The sequence below is a fragment of the Oenanthe melanoleuca genome, chromosome 1A, assembly GCF_029582105.1.
Source record: "Oenanthe melanoleuca isolate GR-GAL-2019-014 chromosome 1A, OMel1.0, whole genome shotgun sequence".
Lineage (NCBI taxonomy): Eukaryota > Metazoa > Chordata > Aves > Passeriformes > Muscicapidae > Oenanthe > Oenanthe melanoleuca.
Window position 1 is genome coordinate 69,119,015 of NC_079334.1, and position 22,374 is coordinate 69,141,388.

General features: G+C 66.1%; 2 protein-coding genes across 3 annotated transcripts; one reads left to right on the forward strand and one right to left on the reverse strand.

Moving 5' to 3' along the window:
- Positions 1-36: 36 nt before the first annotated feature.
- On the forward strand, positions 37-17,343 carry LMF2 (lipase maturation factor 2). The gene is made up of 14 exons (XM_056515740.1): positions 37-158; positions 2,638-2,891; positions 3,932-3,960; positions 4,849-5,045; positions 7,683-7,861; positions 8,968-9,106; positions 9,904-10,038; positions 10,573-10,678; positions 11,486-11,582; positions 11,655-11,837; positions 13,693-13,861; positions 14,460-14,571; positions 15,255-15,363; positions 16,312-17,343. The coding sequence occupies exons 1-14, from the start codon at positions 56-58 to the stop codon at positions 16,684-16,686; spliced, it is 2,187 nt and encodes a 728-aa protein (XP_056371715.1). The 5' UTR covers positions 37-55; the 3' UTR covers positions 16,687-17,343.
- Positions 17,309-20,812, reverse strand: MIOX (myo-inositol oxygenase). Of its 2 annotated transcripts, none has more exons than XM_056515753.1 (10): positions 20,764-20,812; positions 20,010-20,072; positions 19,567-19,647; positions 19,150-19,312; positions 18,999-19,066; positions 18,820-18,929; positions 18,668-18,735; positions 18,386-18,435; positions 18,184-18,296; positions 17,309-18,100 (listed from the first exon to the last, which is right to left on the reverse strand). In XM_056515753.1, the coding sequence occupies exons 1-10, from the start codon at positions 20,779-20,781 to the stop codon at positions 17,992-17,994; spliced, it is 843 nt and encodes a 280-aa protein (XP_056371728.1). In that variant the 5' UTR covers positions 20,782-20,812; the 3' UTR covers positions 17,309-17,991. The 2 variants fall into 2 exon arrangements, with proteins under 2 accessions (XP_056371728.1, XP_056371735.1); XM_056515760.1 differs by having other exon boundaries at positions 17,439-18,100; positions 18,820-18,890.
- Positions 20,813-22,374: the final 1,562 nt, after the last annotated feature.

Consider the following 22,374-nt stretch of genomic DNA (forward strand, 5'->3'; position numbering starts at 1 on the left):
ATGGCGTCACGGCGCCGCTGACGTCAGCGCCGCGCGCCGCCGGGCCGGGGCCGCCATGGTCGCCATGGGGGAGGCGGCGCGGCCGCGGGCGCTGTTCCTGGCCGGGCTGGCCGCCGTCTACATCGCCGCCTTCGGCTCCCTCTACGTGCAGATCCCCGGTACCGCGGCGGGGCCGGCGGGGCGGGGCCGGGGAGCGGGATGGAGCCGGGAGCGGGGATGGGGGAACCGGGACAGAGGCGGGAGTGGAGATGGGGAACGGGGATAGAACCGGGATAGAGGCGGGAATGGGGATGGGGGAACCGGGATAGAACCGGGATAGAGGCGGGAGTGGAGATGAGGGAACGGGGATAGAAGCGGGATAGAGGCGGGAATGGGGATGGGGCACCCGGATAGAACCGGGATAGAGGCGGGAATGGGAACGGGGATAGAAGCGGGATAGAGGCGGGAATGGGGATGGGGGAACCGGGATAGAGGCGGGAGTGGGGATGGGGAACCGGGACAGAGGCGGGAATGAGGATGGGGAACGGGGATAGAACCGGGACAGAGGCGGGAATGGGGATGGGGAACCGGGACAGAGGCGGGAGTGGGGATGGGGAACGGGGATAGAACCGGGATAGAGGCGGGAATGAGGATGGGGGAACCGGGATAGAGGCGGGAGTGGGGATGGGGAACCGGGACAGAGGCGGGAGTGGGGCTGGGAGAACCGGGATAGAACCGGGAATGGAGGTGGGGGAACCGAGATGGAACCGGGACAGAGCTGGGAGTGGGGCTGGGAGAACCGGGATAGAACCGGGAATGGGGATGGGGGAACCGGGATAGAGGCGGGAATGGGGATGGGGGAACCGGGACAGGGCCGGGAATGGGGATGGGGAACCGGGATAGAGGCGGGAGTGGGGCTGGGGAACCGGGATAGAGGCGGGAATGGAGATGGGGGAACCGGGATAGAACCGGGATAGAACCGGGAATGGGGATGGGGGAACCGGGATAGAACCGGGAGTGGGGCTGGGAGAACCGGGATAGAAACGGGACAGAGGCGGGAGTGTCCGGTGGAGCCGGGGGTGGGAGCGGTGAAACCGGGACGGGCTGGGGGTCGGGAAGGGGCGCGGCGGAGCCGGGACAGGGCCGGGACCGGGCCGGGGCTGTCGCCACCCCCCTCCCGCTGCCGGGCTCGTCCCTCCGCATCCCCGGGATCACTTTCCCTCCTCCCCGTTCCCTTCCCGGAGCACCGGGCTCTGCCCACCGGGACAGCCGGTTTGCGGGGCAGTGCCGGTGCCTCGGGGGCTGGATTTCCCCGGGAATTCCGGGTTTTTTTCCCCGGGGATATTGGTTTGTTTTTTTTTTCCCGGAGATACTGGTTTGTTTTTTTTCCCCGGGAATACCGGGGTTTTTTTTTCCCCGAGAATACCGCAGGTTTTTTTCCGGGGAACGCCGAGGTTTTTTTTCCCGGGAGCGCCGGGGTTTTTTTTCCGTGAATACCGGAGTTCTTTCCCGGGAATACCGGGCTGGTTTTGCCAGGGAATTCCGGTTTTTTTTCCGTGAATACCGGAGTTTTTTCCCGGGAATACCGGGGTGTTTTTCCCCGGGAATGCCGGAGTTTTTCCAGAAATATTGGGTTTTTTTCCTCGGGAATAACAGGTTCTTCCCGGGAATGCTGCTGTGGTTTTTTTTTTCCTGGGAATACTGGGGCTTTTTTCCCGGGAATGCTATGTTTTTTCCCGGGATTGCTGTGGTTTTTTTCCCCAGGAGCGCCTTGGTTTTTTTTTCCCCGGGAACACCGAGATTTGTTTTCTCGGGAATACTGGGATTTTCCCAGGAATACCTGTGTTTTCCCGAGAACGCCGAGGTTTATCCCGGGAATACACAGAATTCCTTTTTTTTTTTTTTTTTTTTTTTTTCCCGGGAATACCGGGCTTTTTCCTGGCAAAACCTTGCAGGGAATGCCAGGTGTTTTCTCGGGAATGCCGGGTTTCCTCCGGCAATACCGGTGTTTCCTCCGGCAATACCGATTTTCTCATGGCACAGCCGGGTTTTTCCGGGCAATACCGGGGTGTTTTCCCGGGAATGTCGGGTGTTTCTCCCGGGAATACTGCGTTTCTCCCGGCAACACTGGGGTGTTTTCCCGGCAATACCGGCTTTTTTCCCCGACAATACCGGTTTTTTTCCCGCCAATACCAATTTTCTCCCGGGAATGCCGGGTGTTCTCCCGACAATACTGAGTTTCTCCCGGCAATACCCGGGAACGCCGGGGTGTTTTTTCCCGGCAATACCGGTGTTTTTCCCGCCAATACCGGGTATTTTCTCCCGGCAATACCGATTTTTCTCCCGCCAGTACCGGGTGTTTTCCCGGCAATACCAGTGTTTCTCTCGGGAATACCGGGTGTTTTCCCGCCAATACCAGTGTTTCTCCCGGGAATACCGGAGTGTTTCTCCCGGCGATCCCGATTTTTTCCCGGCAATACCAGTGTTTCTCTCGGGAATACCGGGGTGTTCTCCCGGCGATCCCGATTTTCTCCCGCCAATACCGGGTGTTTTCCCGCCAATACCGGGTGTTTTCCCGGCAATACCGGATTTCTCCCGGGAATCCCGGTGTTTCTCGCGGCGATCCCGATTTCCCCCGGCGGTGCCGTGTCCCCGCAGGGCTGTACGGCCGCGAGGGGATCCTGCCGGCGCGCCGCGTGCTGCGGCTGAGCGGGAAGGGGCTGTGGGAGCAGCTGCGGGACTCGCCCACGCTGCTGTGGCTGGGGCCGCGCCTGGGGCTGGACACGGAGCAGGGCATGGAGCTGCTGTGCCTGCTGGGCGTGCTGGGCGCCCTCGGGGCGCTGCTCTGCGACGCCATGCGGGACTGCCTGGTGTTCGCCCTGCTCAGGGCGTTCTACCTGTCCCTCTACCAGGTACGGGCGGGGCTGGGCTTGGGGTCTTAGATCCCGTTCTAGTCCTCATGGGATATCTCACACTGTCCCAGGGTGGAGAGGAGAAGGATCCAGGGAGAGCCCAGAGCCCTGCCAGGGCCTGGAGGGGCTCCAGGAGAGCTGCAGAGGGACTGGGGACAAGGGATGGAGGGACAGGAGCCAGGGAATGGCTCCCAGTGCCACAGGGCAGGGCTGGCTGGGATCTTGGGCTGGAACTGGCAGAGAATCCCTGGATCCCTGGCAGTGTCCCAGCAAAGGCTGGAGCAGCCTGGGATGGTGGGATTGGGATGGGATGGGATTGAAGGTTCATGGATCCCATCCCAAACCATTCTGGGATCAAGGACACTCAGAATCCATCCCAAGGCGTTTTTATGGAATTTGAGGATGGAAAAGGGAAGGGAGACCTTTCCTGGAGTCCTGAGATTTCCAGTGCAGCCCCCAGATCCCAAAATTCCTTCCTAGAGAGGAGTTGGGGTGGGGATGGATCCAATCCAAGGCTGGGAGAGCTGGGAATGGAGGGAATTCCCTGGATGGGGGAGTTGGGGTGGGAATTTGGGCAGGAATTGCTGCTGGGCTGGAATTGGCAGAGCAGCTGTGGCTGCCCCTGGATCCCTGGAATGTCCAAGGTTGGACACTGGGGCTGGGAGCAGCTGGGACAGTGGGAGGTGTCCCTGTGGCACTGCAGGGGTGGCACTGGGGGGCTCTGGGGTCCAGAATTCCCTGAATCCTCCCTGATGCTGGCAGTGAGTCAGAGCTGGCTGTGGAGGGAGGAGGAGGAGAAGGTTTCTTTTCCCTCTGAAATCGATGAATTGAAGAATAATTAAATTACTTGTGTGAGGCCATCCCTCCCAGGGGTGGCTGTCACCTCCCAGGGGTGGCTGTCACCTCCCCCTGCTCCTGGCCTTTGGCCCACACCCCCGTGCCAGGGGGTTCAGGGGGTCTGTGCCCTCCCCTGTCCCTGTGGGGAGGGGTCTGGGGGTGTCAGACCCCCTCTGAGCCCCCACCCTGCTCCCTCTCTGCAGGTGGGACAGGTGTTCCTGTACTTCCAGTGGTGAGTCTGAGCCCCTCACTGGGGCTTTTTTGGGGGGCTCAGGGCTGGGGGAGCCATCCTGGGGGGTCAGGGGGCCACAGGGGGTTCTGGGGGGTGGGACAGGGGACTTGGGGGGTCTGGGACAGAGGGCACAGCAGGACAGGGGGTCCCCAGGAGCTGGGTGGGGGGCAGGAGGGGCTCTGGGGACCAGGACAGGGGTGTGGGGGCTCTGGGGTCTGGAATGGGGGGCACAGGGAGCTCTGGGAACGGGGCAGGGGACACGGGGGGCTCTGGGGACAAGGATGGGGTTGGGGGGCTTTAGGGACTTGGGCACATCGGGGTGGGGACCTCTGGGGACCAGAGCATATCAGGATGGGGGGGGCTCAGCAGGGTGGGGGTCCCCAGCCCCTGTGGGGTGCAGGGTGGGGGTCTCACCGTGGGGGTCTCACCGTGGGGGTCTCACCCGTGGGTGCAGGGTGGGGGGTCTCACCGTGGGGGTCTCACCGTGGGGGTCTCACCCTGTGGGTGCAGGGCAGGGTCTCACCCGTGGGGGTCTCGCCGTGGGGGTCTCACCGTGGGTCTCACCCCGTGGGTGCAGGGCAGGGTCTCACCCCATGGGTCTCACCGTGGGTCTCACCCCGTGGGTGCAGGGCAGGGTCTCACCCCGTGGGGGTCTCACCGTGGGTCTCACCCCAGGGGTCTCACCCCAGGGGTCTCACCATGGGTCTCACCCCGTGGGTCTCACTGTGGGTCTCACCCCGTGGGTCTCACTGTGGGTCTCACCCCGTGGGTCTCACTGTGGGTCTCACCCCGTGGGTCTCACCGGGGGTCTCACCCCGTGGGTCTCACCGGGGGTCTCACCCCGGGGGTCTCACCGGGGGTCTCACCGGGGGTCTCTCCCTGCCCCAGGGACAGCCTGCTGCTGGAGGCCGGGTTCCTGGCCGTGCTGGTGGCCCCCCTGCGGCTGCTCAGGGGGGGCTCCCCGGCCTGGAGACCCCACGACTCGGTCACGCTCTGGGCCGTGCGCTGGCTGCTCTTCCGCCTCATGTTCGCCTCGGGCGTGGTGAAGCTCAGCAGCCGCTGCCCCGCCTGGTGGGGGCTCACAGGTGAGGGGGGAGGGCTCACAGGTGAGGGGTGGGGGCTCACAGGTGAGGGGTGGGGGCTCACAGGTGAGGGGGCTTTGGGGGGCTCACATGTGAGGGGAGTTGGGGGCTCACAGGTGAGGGGAGTTGGGGGCTCACAGGTGAGGGGGTTGGGGCTCACAGGTGAGGGGGGCTTTGGGGGGCTCACAGGTGAGGGGGCTTTGGGGGGCTCACAGGTGAGGGATGGGGGCTCACAGGTGAGGGATGCAGGTTTGGGGGTTCAGGTGTTGGGGGAATTCACAGGTGAGGGGGGCTTTGGGGGGCTCACAGGTGAGGGGGTTGGGGCTCACAGGTGAGGGGCCTTTGGGGGGCTCAGGTATTGGGGGTAGTACCCCAGTTTTAGGGGTGGTGAAGCTCAGCAGCCGCTGCCCCGCCTGGTGGGGGCTCACAGGTGAGGGGTTGGGGGGCTCACAGGTGAGGGGTTGGGGGGCTCACAGGTGAGGGGGGCTTTGGGGGGCTCACAGGTGAGGGGGGCTTTGGGGGGCTCACAGGTGAGGGTTGGGGGCTCACAGGTGAGGGGGTGGGGGGCTCACAGGTGAGGGGGGCTTTGGGGGGCTCACAGGTGAGGGGGTGGGGTCTCACAGGTGAGGGGGGCTTTGGGGGGCTCACAGGTGAGGGGTGGGGGCTCACAGGTGAGGGGGGCTTTGGGGGGCTCACAGGTGACGGGGACCTTGAGAGGCTCAGGTGTTGGGGGGTCCCCCAATTTTAGGGGTGGTTAAGCTCGTAAGGTGCTGCCCCACCTGGTGGGGGCTCACAGGTGAGGGGGAGGGGTCTCACAGGTGAGGGATGCAGGTTTGGGGGTTCAGGTGTTGGGGGAATTCACAGGTGAGGGGGGCTTTGGGGGGCTCACAGGTGAGGGGTTGTGGGGCTCACAGGTGAGGGGTGGGGGCTCACAGGTGAGGGGGGCTTTGGGGGGCTCAGGTATTGGGGGTAGGACCCCAATTTTAGGGGTGGTGAAGCTCAGCAGCCGCTGCCCCGCCTGGTGGGGGCTCACAGGTGAGGGGGGAGGGCGCTCAGGTGTTGGGGAGGGCTCACAGGTGAGGGGGGTCTTGGGGGGGCTCAGGTGTTGGGGGGAGTCCCCCAATTTTAGGGACAGTGAAGGTCATAAGGTGCTGCCCACATGGGGGGCTCACAGGTGAGGGATGCTGGTTTGGGGGTACAGGTTGGGGAGGGGTTGCAGGTTTTGGGATTCAGGTGTTGGAAGGAGCTCACAGGTGAGGGGGACCCTTGGGGGGCTCAGGTCTTGGGGGTGTCCCCCAGTTTTAGGGGTGGTGAAACTCATAAGGTGCTGCCCCAACTTGTTGGGGGCTCACAGGTGAGGGGTGCAGGTTTTGGGGTTCAGGTGTTGGGGGGTGCAGGTGTTGGCAGGTTTTGGGGTGCAGGTATTGGGGGTTCAGGTGTTGGCAGGTTTGGGGGTTCAGGTGTTGGGGGGTGCAGGTGTTGGCAGGTTTTGGGGTGCAGGTGTTGGGGGGTGCAGCTTTGGGGGTTCAGGTGTTGAGTTCACAGGTGGGTGATGCAGGTTTGGGGGTTCAGGTATTGGCAGGTTTGGGGGTTCAGATGTTGGGGGGTGCAGCTTTGGGGGGCTCAGGCACTAGCCCAGAGTTCCTGTGAATTATTGGAAAATCGATCATGTCAAGCCCCCCCAGACCCCCCCAGTTCTGAGGCACGGTGTAATTCTGGTTTTTCTGCAAGGAAGCATTTCCTTATTTAGCACTGATTGTATTCCATGGTGAGGAAATTTTCCATTAGCCTGGAATTGCAAGGAATTTATTGCCAGAGAAGTAAATTCTGGAAAGCCCCCTGAACAAAGCTGTCCCCCAGCCCGGGGGTACCACTTCATTTGGGAATATTTCCCACTGGGAAACGTTTTCTTGTTTGGGATTGCCTGTACTCTGGGGTGGGGAAAATCAGTGTTAACTCAGAATTGGGGTGAATTTTGGGGGAGTAGATCATGGAAAACCCCCCTGGTGCCTCCCAGCCTCAAGGCGTCACTTCATTTAGAAATGTTTTTGCACCAGAAGCATTTCTTCTTTGGCATTGGCTTTACTCTGGTGTAGGAAAAATCAGTGTTAGCCCAGAATTAGGGTGAATTTTGGGGGAGTAGATTATGGAAAATCCCCCCTGTGCCCCCCAGCCTCAAGGCACCACTTCATTTAGAAATGTTTTTGCACCAGAAGCATTTCTCTGTTTGGCACTGTCTGTACCCTGGGGTGGGGAAAACCATCATTAACCCAGAATTAGAGTGAATTTTTGGGGAGTAGATCATGGAAAATCCCTCCTGTGTCCCCCATAACCCAAATGTTTTATTTGGAAATATTTTTGCACTGGGAAATATTTCCTTTCTGTACATTAGGGTGGGGAAAATCATCATTAAACCAGAATTAGGGTGAATTTTTGGGGTGTAGATCATGGAAACCTCCCAGCCCCAAGTGTCTGTACCCTGGGGTGGGAGAACCATCATTACCCCAGAATTGGGATGAATTTTGGGGAGTAGATCATGGAAACCTCCCAGCCCCAAGTGTCTGTACCCTGGGGTGGGGAAGCCATGGTTCCCCAGAGCCGGGGTGAGTTTGGGGGTCCTGCCCCCCGTTCCCTGCCCAGCCCTGACGTTCCACTTCGAGAGCCAGTGCCTGCCCAGCCCGGGGGCGTGGCTGGCCCACCAGCTGCCCGCCTGGCTGCTGCGGCTGGGCGTGGTGGCCACCCTGGCCATCGAGGTGGCCGTGCCGCCGCTCTTCTTCTGCCCCCTGCGCCGCCTGCGCCTCTTCGCCTTCTACTGCCAGGTGGGGGCGCTGGGGGGCACCTGGGGGTAACCTGGGGCTGGGGGGCACCTGGGGGGTAACCTGGGGCTGGGGGGCACCTGGGGGGCTGCTGGGGCTGGGGGGCACCCTGGAGGGTAACCTGGGGCTGGGGGGCACCCCCTGGGGCTGGGGGGCACCTTGGGGGGTAACCTGGGGGGCTGGAGGAGCATCCCCTGGGGCTGGGGGGCACCTGGGGCTGGGGGGCTGCTGGGGCTGGGGGACTGCTGGGGCTGGGGGTGGACCCCCATGGGGAATTCCTGAGGCTGGTGGGTATCTCTGGGGGGGCTACTGGGGCTGGGGGCACCTTGGGGGGCTGCTGGGGCTGGGGGGACATCCCCATGGGGAATTCCTGGGGCTGGGGGCCTGCTGGGGCTGGGGGGACACCTGGGGCTGAGGGAGATCCTCATGGGGGATTCCTGGGGTTGGGGGGGCTGCTGGTCACTCTGCACTTCAGTTCCTCCCCAGTTTTGTCCCCTGTGGCCATCACAGTCCTGTGACCCCCACATTTTGTGCCCCCTCTCGTGCCAGGGAGACCCCAGGGAGTTTCTCAGGAGTTGAGGGCGGGCTCCTCGCTCTGGGGGTGCTGGAGGTTTGGGGTGTCCCATGTGACCAGCCCTGTGACCCCGTGGGTCCCTTTGTGCCCCTTTGTGTCCCCATGGGGGTGTGGGGCTGGCTCCTCACCCTGTGGGACATCTGGTGGGGTGTCCCATGTGTCACCTGCCCCCCCCAGCCCCCTTCAGCACCCCCTTTGTGTTTGGGGGACATCCCCATGGGGTCTGGTGATTGCTCCTCACTCTGTGGGCACAGGAATATCTGCTGGGGTGCCCCCCAGCCCCCTGACGCCTTCAGGGCCCCCTGGGGGTGTCTGGGGCTGGCTCCTCACCCTGTGGGACATCAGGTGGGGTGACCCATGTGTCACCTGCACCCCCCAGCCCCCTGACCCCCTCAGGGCCCCCTTTGTGTCCCATGGGGTGTGGGGCTGGCTGCTCACCCCTCACTGGGAGCTGAGCTGCCCACACTGGTGGTGCTGGTCTGGGGTGTGCCCAGTGTGCTGTGACACCCCCAAACCTCTCCCTGTGCCCCCCCAGGTGCTGCTGCAGGTGCTGATCATGCTGACAGGTAACTACAACTTCTTCAACGTGCTGACCATCGTGCTGGGCCTGGCCCTGCTGGACGAGGAGCACGTGGGGCGCTGGCTGGGCCGGCCCCGCAGGAGGCACAGCCCCGGTGAGGCTGGGGGGGGGCTGGGGGTGGTGGGGGGGCTGGTACTGGGGGGTGCTGGGGGTACTGGGGGGTCTGGGGCTGGGGCTGCTGAAGGGTGCTGGGGGCTGGGGGTGCTGGGGCTGCTGAAGGGTGCTGGGGGCTGGGGGGGCTGGGGGTGCTGGGTGGTGCTGGGGGTGGGGGTACTGGGGGATGGTGGGGGTGCTGGGGCTGAGGGTACTGGGGGTGCTGGAGGGTGCTGGGGGTGCTGGGCTGGCTGGGAGGGTGCTGGGGCAGGCCATGGGCGTGGGGGGGTGGCAGTGGGGGTCCCAGGCAGGGGCTGTGGTGTGGGGCTCAGCTGTGGAACAGGGAGTGGTTGGGGTGGGATGGGGGATTGAACCCCACTGCAGCCTTTAACCCTATCCCAGCCTTAAACCCCATCCCATTCCATCCCATTGCAGCCTTAAACCCCATCTTGATCCAGCCTTAAACCCCATTGCAGCCTTAAATCCTGTCTCATTGCAGCCTTAAACCCCATCCCTTTGGGATTCCCTATCCCAGTGTTCCTCCTGCTCCTGCCCTTCCTCTCCTCATCCCCACCCTTTGGGATTCCCTATCCCAGTGTCCCTGCTGCTCCTGCCCTTCCTCTCCTCATCCCCACCTCTGGGATTCCCTTTCCTGCTCCTTCCCTGTCCCTGCAGCGCTGGCAGCACTGCCCCCCCAGGATCCCTCCTTTTGGGGGGATCTTTTCCGTGCTGCACAGGGTGCCCCCAGGGCTGTGCTGGGGGGTCCCAGGCAGGCTCTGAGCCCCCTCCTTGCCCCAGGCTGGCCCCCCAGCCTGGGCTCAGTGCTGGCCACGCTGCTGGAGCTGGGCACCTACGGGCTGCTGCTCTGGGGCACCGCGCGCTGCTTCGGGCTGCGGCTGGACTGGGACAGGAGGCTGCTGGACTCCAGAGTGGGTGCGTGTGCTGGGGGGCACAGCCCCGCGCCCCCCACCTCCCCGAGGGGCTGGGGGGGCTGTCCCTGAGCCCCCCCTGGGCTGTCCCTGAGCCCCCCCTGGGCTGTCCCTGAGTCCCAGGGCTGTCCCTGAGCCCCTGAGCCCCCCCTGGGCCGTCCCTGAGCCCCTGCGCCCCCCCTGGGCTGTCCCTGAGCCCCCCCTGGGCCGTCCCTGAGCCCCCCCTGGGCTGTCCCTGAGCCCCCCCTGGGCTGTCCCTGAGCCCCCCCTGGGCTGTCCCTGAGCCCCAGGGCTGTCCCTGAGCCCCTGGGCTGTCCCTGAGCCCCTGGGCTGTCCCTGAGCCCCCCCTGGGCCGTCCCTGAGCCCCCCCTGGGCCGTCCCTGAGCCCCCCCTGGGCAGTCCCTGAGCCCCTGGGCTGTCCCTGAGCCCCCCCTGGGCCGTCCCTGAGCCCCCCCTGGGCAGTCCCTGAGCCCCAGGGCTGTCCCTGAGCCCCCCCTGGGCAGTCCCTGAGCCGCCCCTGGGCTGTCCCTGCCTGCAGCTTTCACCTACCACGAGTTCAGCACGTGGCTGCGGGCGGTGACGCTGCCGCTGGTGGGGGTGGCGTTCCTGTCCCTGTCCTGGGAGATCCTGGTGGCCCTGTACCGGTGGGTCTGGGGGCACTGGGGGGGCACCAGGGGTCTGTGGGGTACAGGGAGCACTGGGGGCACCAGGGGTCTGGGGGCACCAGAGGTCTGGGGGGTACGGGGGGCACTGGGGGCACCAGGGGTCTGGGGGCACCAGGGGTCTGGGGGGCATGGGGGGCACCAGGGTCTGGGGGGCACCAGGGTCTGGGGGGCACTGGGGGCACCAGGGGTCTGGGGGGCACTTGGGGGGCACCAGAGGTGTGGGGGTCACGGGGAGCACTGGGGTATGGGGGGCACAGGGTTCTGGGGGGTATGGGTGGCACTGAGGGGGGCACCAGGGGTTTGGGGGGGCCACTGGGGAACCCTCATGGGTGTGGGGGGCACTGAGGGTGACACACTGGGTTGTGGGGAGCACTGTGGAGTTTCCAGGGATTTGGGGGGCTCTGGGATGTCCCAAGGGGTGTGGGGGGCACTGAGGAGCCCCCAGGTATTTGGGGGGCACTGAGGATGACACACTGGGTTGTGGGGGGCTTTGGGGTGTCCCAAGGGGTGTGGGGGGCCACTGAGGAGTCCCCAGAGGTTTGGTGGACTTTGGGGAGCCCCCAGGGGTTTGGGGGACACTGGGGAGCCCTTGTGGGTTTGGGAGGCACTGAGGAACCCCCAGAGGTTTGGGGAGCACTGGGGTGGGAGCCGGGAAGGGCTGACCCCAGTGTGGGATTTCACACACATCCTGGGGGGTGATTTTAACCCCTCACCCACCCCTGGACCCCCCCCCAAACCGGGGGGCTGAGCCCCTTTTCCCCCTTAACCCCCGTTTGTGCCCCCCAGCTGTGCCTGTGTCCGGGGCTGTTTCGGGAAGCTCTGGGCCACCCTGCAGCTGGCCATCATGGCCACGGCCACCCTGGGGCTGTTTGCCGTCAGCCTGGTGAGGCCTGGGGGCCGGGGGGGATCCCGGGGACCCCCGAACCCCCCGGGCTGACGGGGCCCCCCGCCCCAGGTGCCCTTCACGTACGTGGAGCAGGAGTCGCACGGGAAGCTGTGGCCCGGCGTGCGGCGCGTGTTCGGGGCCGTGGAGCGGCTGCAGCTGGTCGGCTCCTACGGGCTGTTCCGCAGGATGACCGGGCTGGGCGGCCGGCCCGAGGTGGTGCTGGAGGGCAGCTACGACGGGCACAGCTGGACCGTGAGTGTGGGCACGGGGGGGAACAGCTGGGCTGTGAGTGTGGGCAGGGATGGGCACAGCTGGGCCGTGAGTGTGGGAACAGCTGGGCACAGCTGGGCTGTGAGTGTGGGCACGGGGGGGAACAGCTGGGCTGTGAGTGTGGGCAGGGATGGGCACAGCTGGGCCGTGAGTGTGGGCACGGGGGGGAACAGCTGGGCTGTGAGTGTGGGCACAGCTGGACTGTGAGTGTGGGGGGGCACAGCTGGACTGTGAGTGTGGGCAGGGATGGGTACAGCTGGACTGTGAGTGTGGGCACGGGGGGGAACAGCTGGGCACAGCTGGGCTGTGAGTGGGCACGGGGGGCACAGCTGGACTGTGAGTGTGGGCACGGGGGGCACAGCTGGGCTGTGAGTGTGGGCATGGGGGGCACAGCTGGACTGTGAGTGTGGGCACAGCTGGGCACAGCTGGGCACAGCTGGGCTGTGAGTGTGGGCACAGCTGGGCACAGCTGGACCGTGAGTGTGGGAACAGCTGGGCAAGCTGGGCCGTGAGTGTGGGAACAGCTGGGCACAGCTGGGCTGTGAGTGTGGGCAGGGATGGGCACAGCTGGGCCGTGAGTGTGGGCACGGGGGGCACAGCTGGGCACAGCTGGGCTGTGAGTGTGGGCAGGGATGGGCACAGCTGGGCACAGCTGGGCTGTGAGTGTGGGAACAGCTGGGCACAGCTGGACCGTGAGTGTGGGCACAGCTGGGCTGTGAGTGTGGGCATGGATGGGCACAGCTGGGCCATGAGTGTGGGAACAGCTGGGCACAGCTGGGCCATGAGTGTGGGCACAGCTGGACCGTGAGTGTGGGAACAGCTGGGCACAGCTGAGCTGTGAGTGTGGGAACAGCTGGGCACAGCTGGACCGTGAATGTGGGCACAGCTGGGCTATGAGTGTGGGCATGGGGGGGCATAGCTGGGCACAGCTGGACTGTGAGTGTGGGCACGGGGGGCACAGCTGGACTGTGAGTGTGGGCACGGGGGGCACAGCTGGGCACAGCTGGACTGTGAGTGTGGGCACGGGGGGCACAGCTGGGCTGTGAGTGTGGGCACGGGGGGCACAGCTGGGCTGTGAGTGTGGGCACAGGGGGGCACAGCTGGGCTGTGGGTATGGGGTGGGTAGGGGTGGACGGTGAGTCTGGGGTGGGCACTGAGCGATAGGCACAGCTGGACACAGGAATCTGGAGGTGTCCCTGCCCCAGAATCTCAGGATTTAGTTGGGAGTGTTCTTTTCCTGGGACTATGATGACCCTGGGCAGGACCAGGCACCTGGTGGGATTGGGTTCTGGAGGTGTCTGCCCTAGAATCCCAGGATTTTGGGCAGGAAGGCACTTCCCACCCCTGCCGTGTCACACACAGCATTTCCCAGGGTTCAAGTCCCCCTTGCACCCCAGGGACAGCCCTGGGCTGTGTCAGGATCCCCATTCCCACCCCAGCCATTCCCATCCCACAGGAGATCCAGTTCATGTACAAACCTGGGGATGTGAGCACAGCCCTGCTCTGTGTCAGGCCCCCATTCCCACCCCAGCCATTCCCACCCCACAGGAGATCCAGTTCATGTACAATCACCCTGCTCTGTCTCAGGCCCCATTCCCACTCCCAATCCCACAGGAGATTGAGTTCATATACAAACCCGGGGATGTGAGCACAGCCCTGGGCTGTGTCAGGGTCCCCATTCCCACTCCCACTCCCACAGGAGATCGAGTTCATGTACAAACCCGGGGATGTGAGCACAGCCCTGGGCTGTGTCAGGGTCCCCATTCCCATCCCACAGGAGATCCAGTTCATGTACAATCACCCTGCTCTGTCTCAGGCCCCATTCCCAATCCCACAGGAGATCGAGTTCATGTACAAGCCCGGGAACGTGAGCAGGGCCCCGGCCGTGGTGGCCCCGCACCAGCCCCGCCTGGACTGGCAGCTGTGGTTCGCAGCCCTGGGCCCGCAGCAGAGCAGCCCCTGGTTCAGTGCCCTGCTGCTGCGGCTGCTGCAGGGGCAGCCCGACGGTCAGCGGGGCGGGGGGCTTGGGGGGGGCTCGGGGGGGCTGGGGGGGCTCGGGGCGCTCGGGGGGGGGCTTGGGGGGGCTCGGGGGCACAGGGCGGGGGGTGGGTCTGCACAGCATCGCTGCCTCCGTGGGGTTGTGGTGTCCCTTGGGTGGGTTTGGGGTATCCCTGGGTGGGTTTGGGGTGTCCCTGTTTGGGTTTGGGGTGTCCCTGGATAGGTGTGGGTTATCCCTGTTTGTATTTAGGATGTCCCTGGTTTGGGGTGTCCCTGATTGGGTTTGGGGTCCCTTAGGGCAGTGTTTGGGCTGTGTTTGGGGTCCCTTAGGGCAGTGTTTGGGGTCCCTTAGGGCAGTGTTTGGGGTCCCTTTTGGCTGTGTTTGGGGTCCCTTAGGGCAGTGTTTGGGGTCCCTTTGGGCTGTGTTTGGGGTCCCTTAGGGCAGTGTTTGGGGTCCCTTAGGGCAGTGTTTGGGGTCCCTTTGGGCAGTGTTTGGGGTCCCTTTGGGCTGTGTTTGGGCAGTGTTTGGGGTCCCTTTTGGCTGTGTTTGGGGTCCCTTTGGGCTGTGTTTTGCCCCTCGGTGCCCAGCTGACGCTGTCCCCGCAGTGATCCGCCTGCTGCAGACAGACCCCGCCCAGTACCCGTTCCAGGCCCGGCCCCCCACCTTCCTGCGGGCCCAGCTCTACAAGTACCGGTTCACAGCCCCCGGGGAGCCCAGGTGAGGGGGCTGAGAGCCACACGGGGGGTGGGGGTCCCTGAGAGCCACACGGGGGGATTTGGGGTCCCTGAGAGCCACACTGGGTTGGGGGTCCCTGAGAGCCCAGGTGAGGGGTCCCTGAGAGCCACACTGGGGGGATTTGGTGTCCCTGAGGACCACACAGGGATGGTTTGGGGTCACCTGAGCCCCCAGCCCAGGCACAGGAAAGGTTTGGGGTCCCTGAGCCCCCCAGCCCAGGGTTTTGGGGTCCCTGAGTCCCCCAGCACAGGGGATTTGGGGTCCCTGAGCCCCCCAGCCCAGGGTTTGGGGTCCCTGAGCCCCCCAGCCCAGGGTTTGGGGTCCCTGAGCCCCCAGCCCAGGGCTGGATTTGGGGTCCCTGAGCCCCCAGCCCAGGGATGGTTTGTGGTCCCTGAGCCCCCCAGCACAGGGGATTTGGGGTCCCTGATCCCCCCAGCACAGGGGATTTGGTGTCCCTGATCCCCCCAGCCCAGGGTTTGGGGTCCCTGAGCCCCCCAGCCCAGGCACAGGGATGGTTTGGGGTCCCTGAGCCCCCCAGCCCAGGCACAGGGATGGTTTGGGGTCCCTGAGCCCCCCAGCCCAGCCCTGGGGATGGTTTTGGGGTCCCTGAGCCCCCAGCCCAGCCCTGGGGGTGTTTTGGGGTCCCTGACCCCGCCGTGCCCCAGCCCCGGCCCCGCCCCCTGGTGGCGCCGCCAGCACGTGCAGGAATTCTTCCCGGCCGTGTCCCTGGGAGACCCCAGGCTGGAGTCCCTGCTCAGCCAGCACGGCCTCAAGGTGGGTCTGGGGGTCCCCCCCCCCTCCCCGACCCCACTGCCCTGCCCCTCACCCTCTCTGCCTTCACCTGATCCCCCCCGACCCCCAATGCCCCGACCCCATTTTCCCCCAGAACAAATTCTCCCCCAAACCCTGTCTTCCCCCAGTGTGAGCCCCCCCAACCCCATTTCCCCCCCAGTACAAACATCCAACCCCATTTCCCCCAGTACAAGCCCCCCCAACCCCATTTCCCCCCAAGGCCAACCTCCAAACCCCCATTCCCCAGTACAAACCCCATTTTCCCCCCAGTACAACTCCCATTCCCCCAGTACTAACCCCAAAATCCCCATTCCCCCCAGTGCTAACCCCACCCCAATTCCCCAGTACTAACCCCACACCCCAATTCCCCCCAGTACAAACCCCAATTTCCCCTCAGTACAATCCCCCATTCCCCCAGCACTAACCCCCCCCTGTTTCCCCAGGACAACCCCCATTCCCCCAGTACTAACCCCACCCCAATTCCTCAGTATAACCCCCATTCCCCCAGTGCTAACCCCACCCCAATTCCCCAGTACAATCCCCATTCCCCCAGCACTAACCCCCCCCTCTCCCCAGTACAATCCCCATTCCCCCAGCACTAACCCCCCCCCCGTTTCCCCAGTACAACCCCCATTCCCCCAGCACTAACCCCCCCCTCTCCCCAGTACAATCCCCATTCCCCCAGCACTAACCCCCCCCCCGTTTCCCCAGTACAACCCCCATTCCCCCAGCACTAACCCCCCCCTCTCCCCAGTACAACCCCCATTCCCCCAGCACTAACCCCCCCCTTTCCCCAGTACAATCCCCATTCCCCCAGCACTAACCCCACCCCAATTCCCCAGTTCATCCCCATTCCCCCAGCACTAACCCCCCCCCCCGTTTCCCCAGTACACCCCCCATTCCCCCAGCACTAACCCCCCCTCTCCCCAGGACAAGCCCCCCGCCCGGCGCCGCCCGGGCTCGCTCCTGCCGCGCGTCCTGCGCTCCGTGCGCCGCCTGTGCGGGCGCTGCTCGGGGCCCGTCCTGCTCTGGTCGCTGTACCTGGGGGCCGCCGCCGCGGGGCTGCTGCGAGCGCTGGCCCGGCACAGAGCGCGGGGGGCGCCCCCGGCCCGGCACAGAGCGCCGCGGGACCGGGACAGGAACGGGGAGAGGAACGGCGAGCGGAACGGGGAGAGGAACGGGGACCGGAACGGGGAGAGGGGCGAGCGGAACGGGCTGCGGGGCTCGGAGGGGACACGGCTCGAGGGGACACGGCCCGAGGGGACACGGCCCGAGGGTCGGCACGGCAACAAGAGGAAGAAGTAGCCCCCCCACCCACCCAAAAAAATCAGGGGAGGGGGCGAGTCCCCGGGTGGGAGGGGCGGCGCTGCTTGGAGCCCGTGTGCCTTCAGCGCGTGTGGTGGCCGGGAGGGGTGGGGACAGCTTGGGGACCCCTCCCCGGCGGCCGGGGAGTTCTGGGGACCCCTCCTCAGTGTTTGGGGACACCTTGGGGACCCCTCTTCAGTATTTGGGGGCTGTTTGGGGACACCTCCCACTCCTTGGGGACACCTCCCCAGCATTCCAGACTGGTTGGGGACCCCTCTTCAGTATTTGGGGACACCTTGGGGACCCTGCCCCACTGTCCAGGAACTCCTTGGGGACCCGACCCCAATGTCTGGGGACCCCTCCCCAGGGCCTGAGGTGTCCCCATTGCCTGGGGACCCCTTGGGGACCCTGTCCCACCCCTTGGGGACCCTGTCCCACCGCCCCAGGACCCCTGAGTGGGGAGGGGGCTCGCACAGGTCAGGGCTCTGTGCCCAGGCTGCAGCAGGGTGGGCAGTGCCAGCCCCTCTGGTCACCCTGCCCAGCCCCTCAGGTCACTTTGGGGTCCCCCCCGGCACTTTGGGGTGCTCCCCTCCCAGCCCAGCTCAGCCCCAGCCCAGAGTTTCCTATAATTTTCTAATTAAAGCCTTTGACATTCCAGCCCCGCAGCTCTGCTGGGATTTGGGGGGTCCAGGTGACCCCCGTTTTGGGGGGGTTGGCACGGGGGGTGCAGCACAAGCAGATTTATTGTGGAACCCCAGGCCGGGGTCTGGGGGTGCTGTGGGGGTCCTGCAGGGTTTGGGGGGGTCACCAGCAGGGTTTTGGGGTCACCAGCAGGGTTTGGGGGGCCCGGCAGGGTTTGGGGGGGGCTCGGCAGGATTTAGGGGGCCGGGCAGGGTTTGGGGGTCACCAGCAGGGTTTGGGGGGCCCGGCAGGGTTTTGGGGGTCACCAGCAGGGTTTGGGGGGTCACCAGCAGGGTTTGGGGTCACCAGCAGGGTTTGAGGGGTCACCAGCAGGGTTTGGGGGTCACCAGCAGGGTTTGGGGGGCCCGGCAGGGTTTTGGGGGTCACCAGCAGGGTTTGGGGGGTCACCAGCAGGGTTTGGGGGTCACCAGCAGGGTTTGGGGGGCCCGGCAGGGTTTTGGGGGTCACCAGCAGGGTTTGGGGGGGGTCACCAGCAGGGTTTGGGGGGGGGCTCGGCAGGGTTTGGGGTCACCAGCAGGGTTTGGGGTCACCAGCAGGGTTTGGGGGTCACCGGCAGGGTTTGGGGGGCCCGGCAGGGTTTGGGGTCACCAGCAGGGTTTGGGGTCACCAGCAGAGCTGCCCCGGGCAGTACTTGTCGATGAGCCCCTGGTAGTAAGTGCGGAGCTGCTGCACGTCGGGCAGCTCCTCCTGCTTGGTGTACAGGTCGAACTTGCTGTGGGCACACGAGGGGGGGGTCAGGGAGCCCCCAGACCCGCGGGGGCCCCCCCGGTCCCCCAGCGCCCCCCGGGCACGCACTTGAGCTCCCGCAGCCAGGGCAGCAGGCGCCGGTCCTCCTCGGAGCACAGGTGCCCGTAGTCGCCGTGGGCGTGCCAGGGGTAGAAGGAGTGGAAGCGAACCATGTAGAAGGCCTGGGGTGGGAGGGGGACACGGGTTTGGGGTGATCCCCCCGCACCCCAAACCTGGCGGGGGTCCCTGAGCCCCCCCGGGCTGAGCTCACCTCCTTGGGCAGCGCGAAGTTGTTGAACTTCATCACTTGGTACATGTACTCTGAAATGGGTGGGGGGCGTGGGGAGGGGCTGGACCCTCACCGGGGGGGGCCCCGAGAGGTGCAGACGCCCCCCGAAAATCACAGAGACCCCCAGAAGAGCAGCCCCTGCCCCACAAAGGGGGAGCTGGGGGGGGTCAGCGCGGTTCCCGGGGGGGCACCGGGGCCCCGTTTGGGGGTGGGGGGCGCTGCCCCGAGGAGGGACCCCTGCCCCCCCAGCCCCCCCAAACTCACCATCGTGGCCCCAGGACATGAGCACGTTGTCCAGGCCGCAGCCGGGCTGGTACATCCCGCACTCGGTGCTGGGGAGGGGCCGGGGGGTGAGGGGCTGGACCCCCAAAATCCCCCGGGGGTGCAGCCCCCGCCCCCAACCCCCCCCCGCTCACCTGTACCGGGGGTCTTTGGTGTCGGGGTTGTCGTGGAAGGTGGAGTCCCCGTAAACCACCGACTTCTGCACCTTGCAGCCCACCGGGAAGGTGTCCCCGACCACCGCCCACTGCGGGGGGCGGCGGGGTCACAACGCCCTGTTCCCCGGAGGAGCCCCCCGAGCCCCCTCCCCACTCACCTGGGGCTCCCCGAACAGCACCAGCACCTTGCCCAGGTCGTGCAGGAGCCCCACGAGGTGGAACCAGTCTGGGGGGCGAGCGGGGGGTGTCACCGCGGGGCCGCGGCCTCGGGGGGACGGGGGGGACGGGGGGCGCCCCAACCTTTCCCACCTTTGTCGGGGTGCGCCCGGCGGATCCCCTCGGCCGTCTGGAAGGCGTGGAAGGAGTTGGGGAAATCCACGTCGGGGTCCGACTCGTCCACCAGCTGGTCCAGCAGCTCCAGCGCCTCCATCACGCTCATCCTCCGCAGCGAGCACGAGCCGTACTGCGCGCTCTGGGGACCCGCGGGGACAGCGTGGGGACACCGCGGGGACACCGCGGGGACACGCCACCCCCACCCCGACACCCTCCCCGGGCTGGGGACGGGCGGTCCGTGCCCCCCCAAACGGGCTGGGATGGGGCAGCGGGGTGGATTTGGGGTGCGGGGTGGGAGGGCTGGGACACCCCCCCGCTGTGGTGGCCCTGGGGACACGGGGGGACACCGGGGGACACGGGGGGACACACGGGGGGACACGCGGCCGTCCCCACCTTCCTGCGGACGAACTCCACGGTCTGGTGCGTGTGCATGAGCCGGTAGGTGTTGTACACGCGGTCGAGCAGCTTCCCCTCCTGCGGGGAGCGCCGGGGCTGGGGGGGCTCCGGGGGGATCCCCCCGTGTCCCCCCCGCCCGGATTGGGGTGCCAGAACCCCCCCGGCAGCAGGGCGGGACCCCCGGGACCCCGTACAGACGAGGCCCCCAACACCCACCCGGTTTTGGGGCTCCCGGGACCCCCAGCGCCCCCCTCGTACAGCCGAGCCCCCCAGCACACACCCGGTTTTGGGGTGCCGGGACCCCCAGCGCCCCCCCCCCCGTACAGCCGAGCCCCCCAGCACACACCCGGTTTTGGGGTGCCGGGACCCCCAGCACCCAGCCTGTGCGGCCGAACCCCCGACACCCACCCGGTTTTGGGGCCCCCCGACCCCCCACTCACGGTGTAGTTGCGGAACTCGCTCTCGGCCTTGCCGGGTTTGGGCTCCTCGGAGGAGTCGGGGCCCTGCGGGGGGAGGGGCTCAGGGGGGCGCGGGTGGCACCAGGGGCAGGGGACAGGGACAGGGGACAGGGACAGGGACGGGAGTGGCTCAGGGGTCCCATCCTGCCCCCAGCCCGGGCACAGGGACAGGAAGTTGGGGACAGGGGGACATCGGCACCGAGGAGGGAGCTGGTGGCGTGGGATCGCACCATGGCAGGGGCGGCAGTGTCACACACCGCGGCGTGGGGTCGCACGGTGTCACAGACAATCACACAATGTCACACGGTGTCACAGACAATCACACAATGTCACACGGTGTCACACACAATCAGGCAGTGTCACACCTTGTCACACACTATCGCACACTATCAGTCACACGGTGTCCCACGGTGTCCTGTCCCCCCCACCCCGGGGGTGCTGTCCCCGATCCCCGGGGGGTCCCGCCCAGGTTGTCCCTGCTGAGGACAGTGTGGGGGTCCCTGCTCAGCCCCACGGGTGCCGTGGGACCCCCCGGGCCGGCCCTGACCCCCAACCCCGCCCCACGGCCTCGGGATCGGCTGGGACCCTCGGGGGGGGGGGGGTCCCCCGTGGGGTGGCACCCCCAGCAGGGAGGACACGGCCAGGGGGTCTCCCCTGCCCCCCCCCGGTTTGGGGTGGCCCAGGTGTGGCTGTCCCCCCCCAGGTGAGCGCCCCGCGCCCCCCCGGCCGCACTCACCGCCTGGAGGCCGCTCATGGTGGGTGTGGGGCTGCGGGGCAGCCGCGGGACCCCCGGTTTTATGGCGGGGGTGGCGCGGGGGGCCCGCCCGGCCCCGCGGCGACAATCGGTGACCAGTTAACCCGGCCCGGTTAATGTTTGACCCCCGCGCCCGCCTGGGGGGCTGCGGCTGCCGGAGGGGGCTGGGGGACCCCCGGGATGGGCACCCCCAGCTCCGGTGACCCCCCGGGTGCGGAGTGACCCCGCAGGGACACGGGGAGCGGAGCCGGACACGGGGACGTGGGGACGTGGGGACGTGGGGACGTGGGGCAGAGCGGGGGGCACCGGGGAGGACGGGGACAGCGATGGGCAGGGGTGTGACAGGGCACGGACACGGCTGGCACGGGCTGGCACGGCACGGGTGGGCACGGACACGTGTGGGACAGGGCACGGACTCGGCCGGACCTGGGCACGTGTGGGCACAGGCACGGCTGGACACGGGCACGGACACGGGCAGGTCCCCCTGGGGAAGTGGCAGCGGTGTCACACGCGCCTGGGTCTGTCCCCGCTGTCCCCGCGCCCGCAGCCCCCGCCTGTCACCTCCCGCCCCTGAGGGACCCGGTGCCTGTCCCTGGACACGGGGACCCCCCTGCACCCCCTGATTTCCCATCCCTGTGGGATCACGGTGACCATCCCTGCCCCATCCTTATGGGATTACCGTGGCCCATCCCGTATCCCATCCCTAAAGGAACAACATGCCCATCCCAATTTCCCAATGCGTCCCAATGGGATCACCGTGCCCATCCCTGATTTCCCATCCCGATAGGATCAACCCTGTCCCATCCCAATGGGATCACCGTTCTCCATCCCATGTCCCATCCCAATGGGATCACCGTGCCCCATCCCAATATCCCATCCCAATGGGAACACCATTCCCATCCCCGATTTCCCATCCCTATGGGATCACCGTTCCCATCCCTGTCCCATCCCAATGGGATCACCGTGCCCCATCCCCGATTTCCCATCCCAATGGGATCACCGTGCCCCATCCCATATCCCATCCCTATGGGATCACCGTTCCCATCCCGATTTCCCATCCCAATGGGATCACCGTGCCCCATCCCCTGACCCACCCCATCTCCCGGCCCCACCACGCTCCATCCCGGCTCCTCCTCTCACGCTTTGTTTATTCCACACAACCCGGGATTCCCGGGAAGCAGCTCCGCGACCTGGGGCAGGACGGGTCGGGGTCGTGGGGACACCAGGGGAGGGGACAAAGGCCCGGGACACCCATGGGGTGGACACAGCCCCGGTGGCGTTCATGGGATCCCATCCCAGAGCTATTCCTATAGGAATTGGGGTGTTCGGGGTATAGGGGTGCTCCTGGGAATGGGGGTGTTCTTACAGGAATGGGGGTGGCCTGAAGTGTTTGGGGTGTTCCTGAGTGAATGGGGGTGTTCCTGTGGGAATTGGGGTGTTCCTGGGAATTGGGGCGTTCCTATGGGAACCGGGGTGTTCCTATGGGAATTGGGGTGTTCCTGGGAATTGGGGCGTTCCTATGGGACCCGGGGTGTTCCTATGGGAACCGGGGTGTTCCTATGGGAACCGGGGTGTTCCTGGGAATGGGGTGCT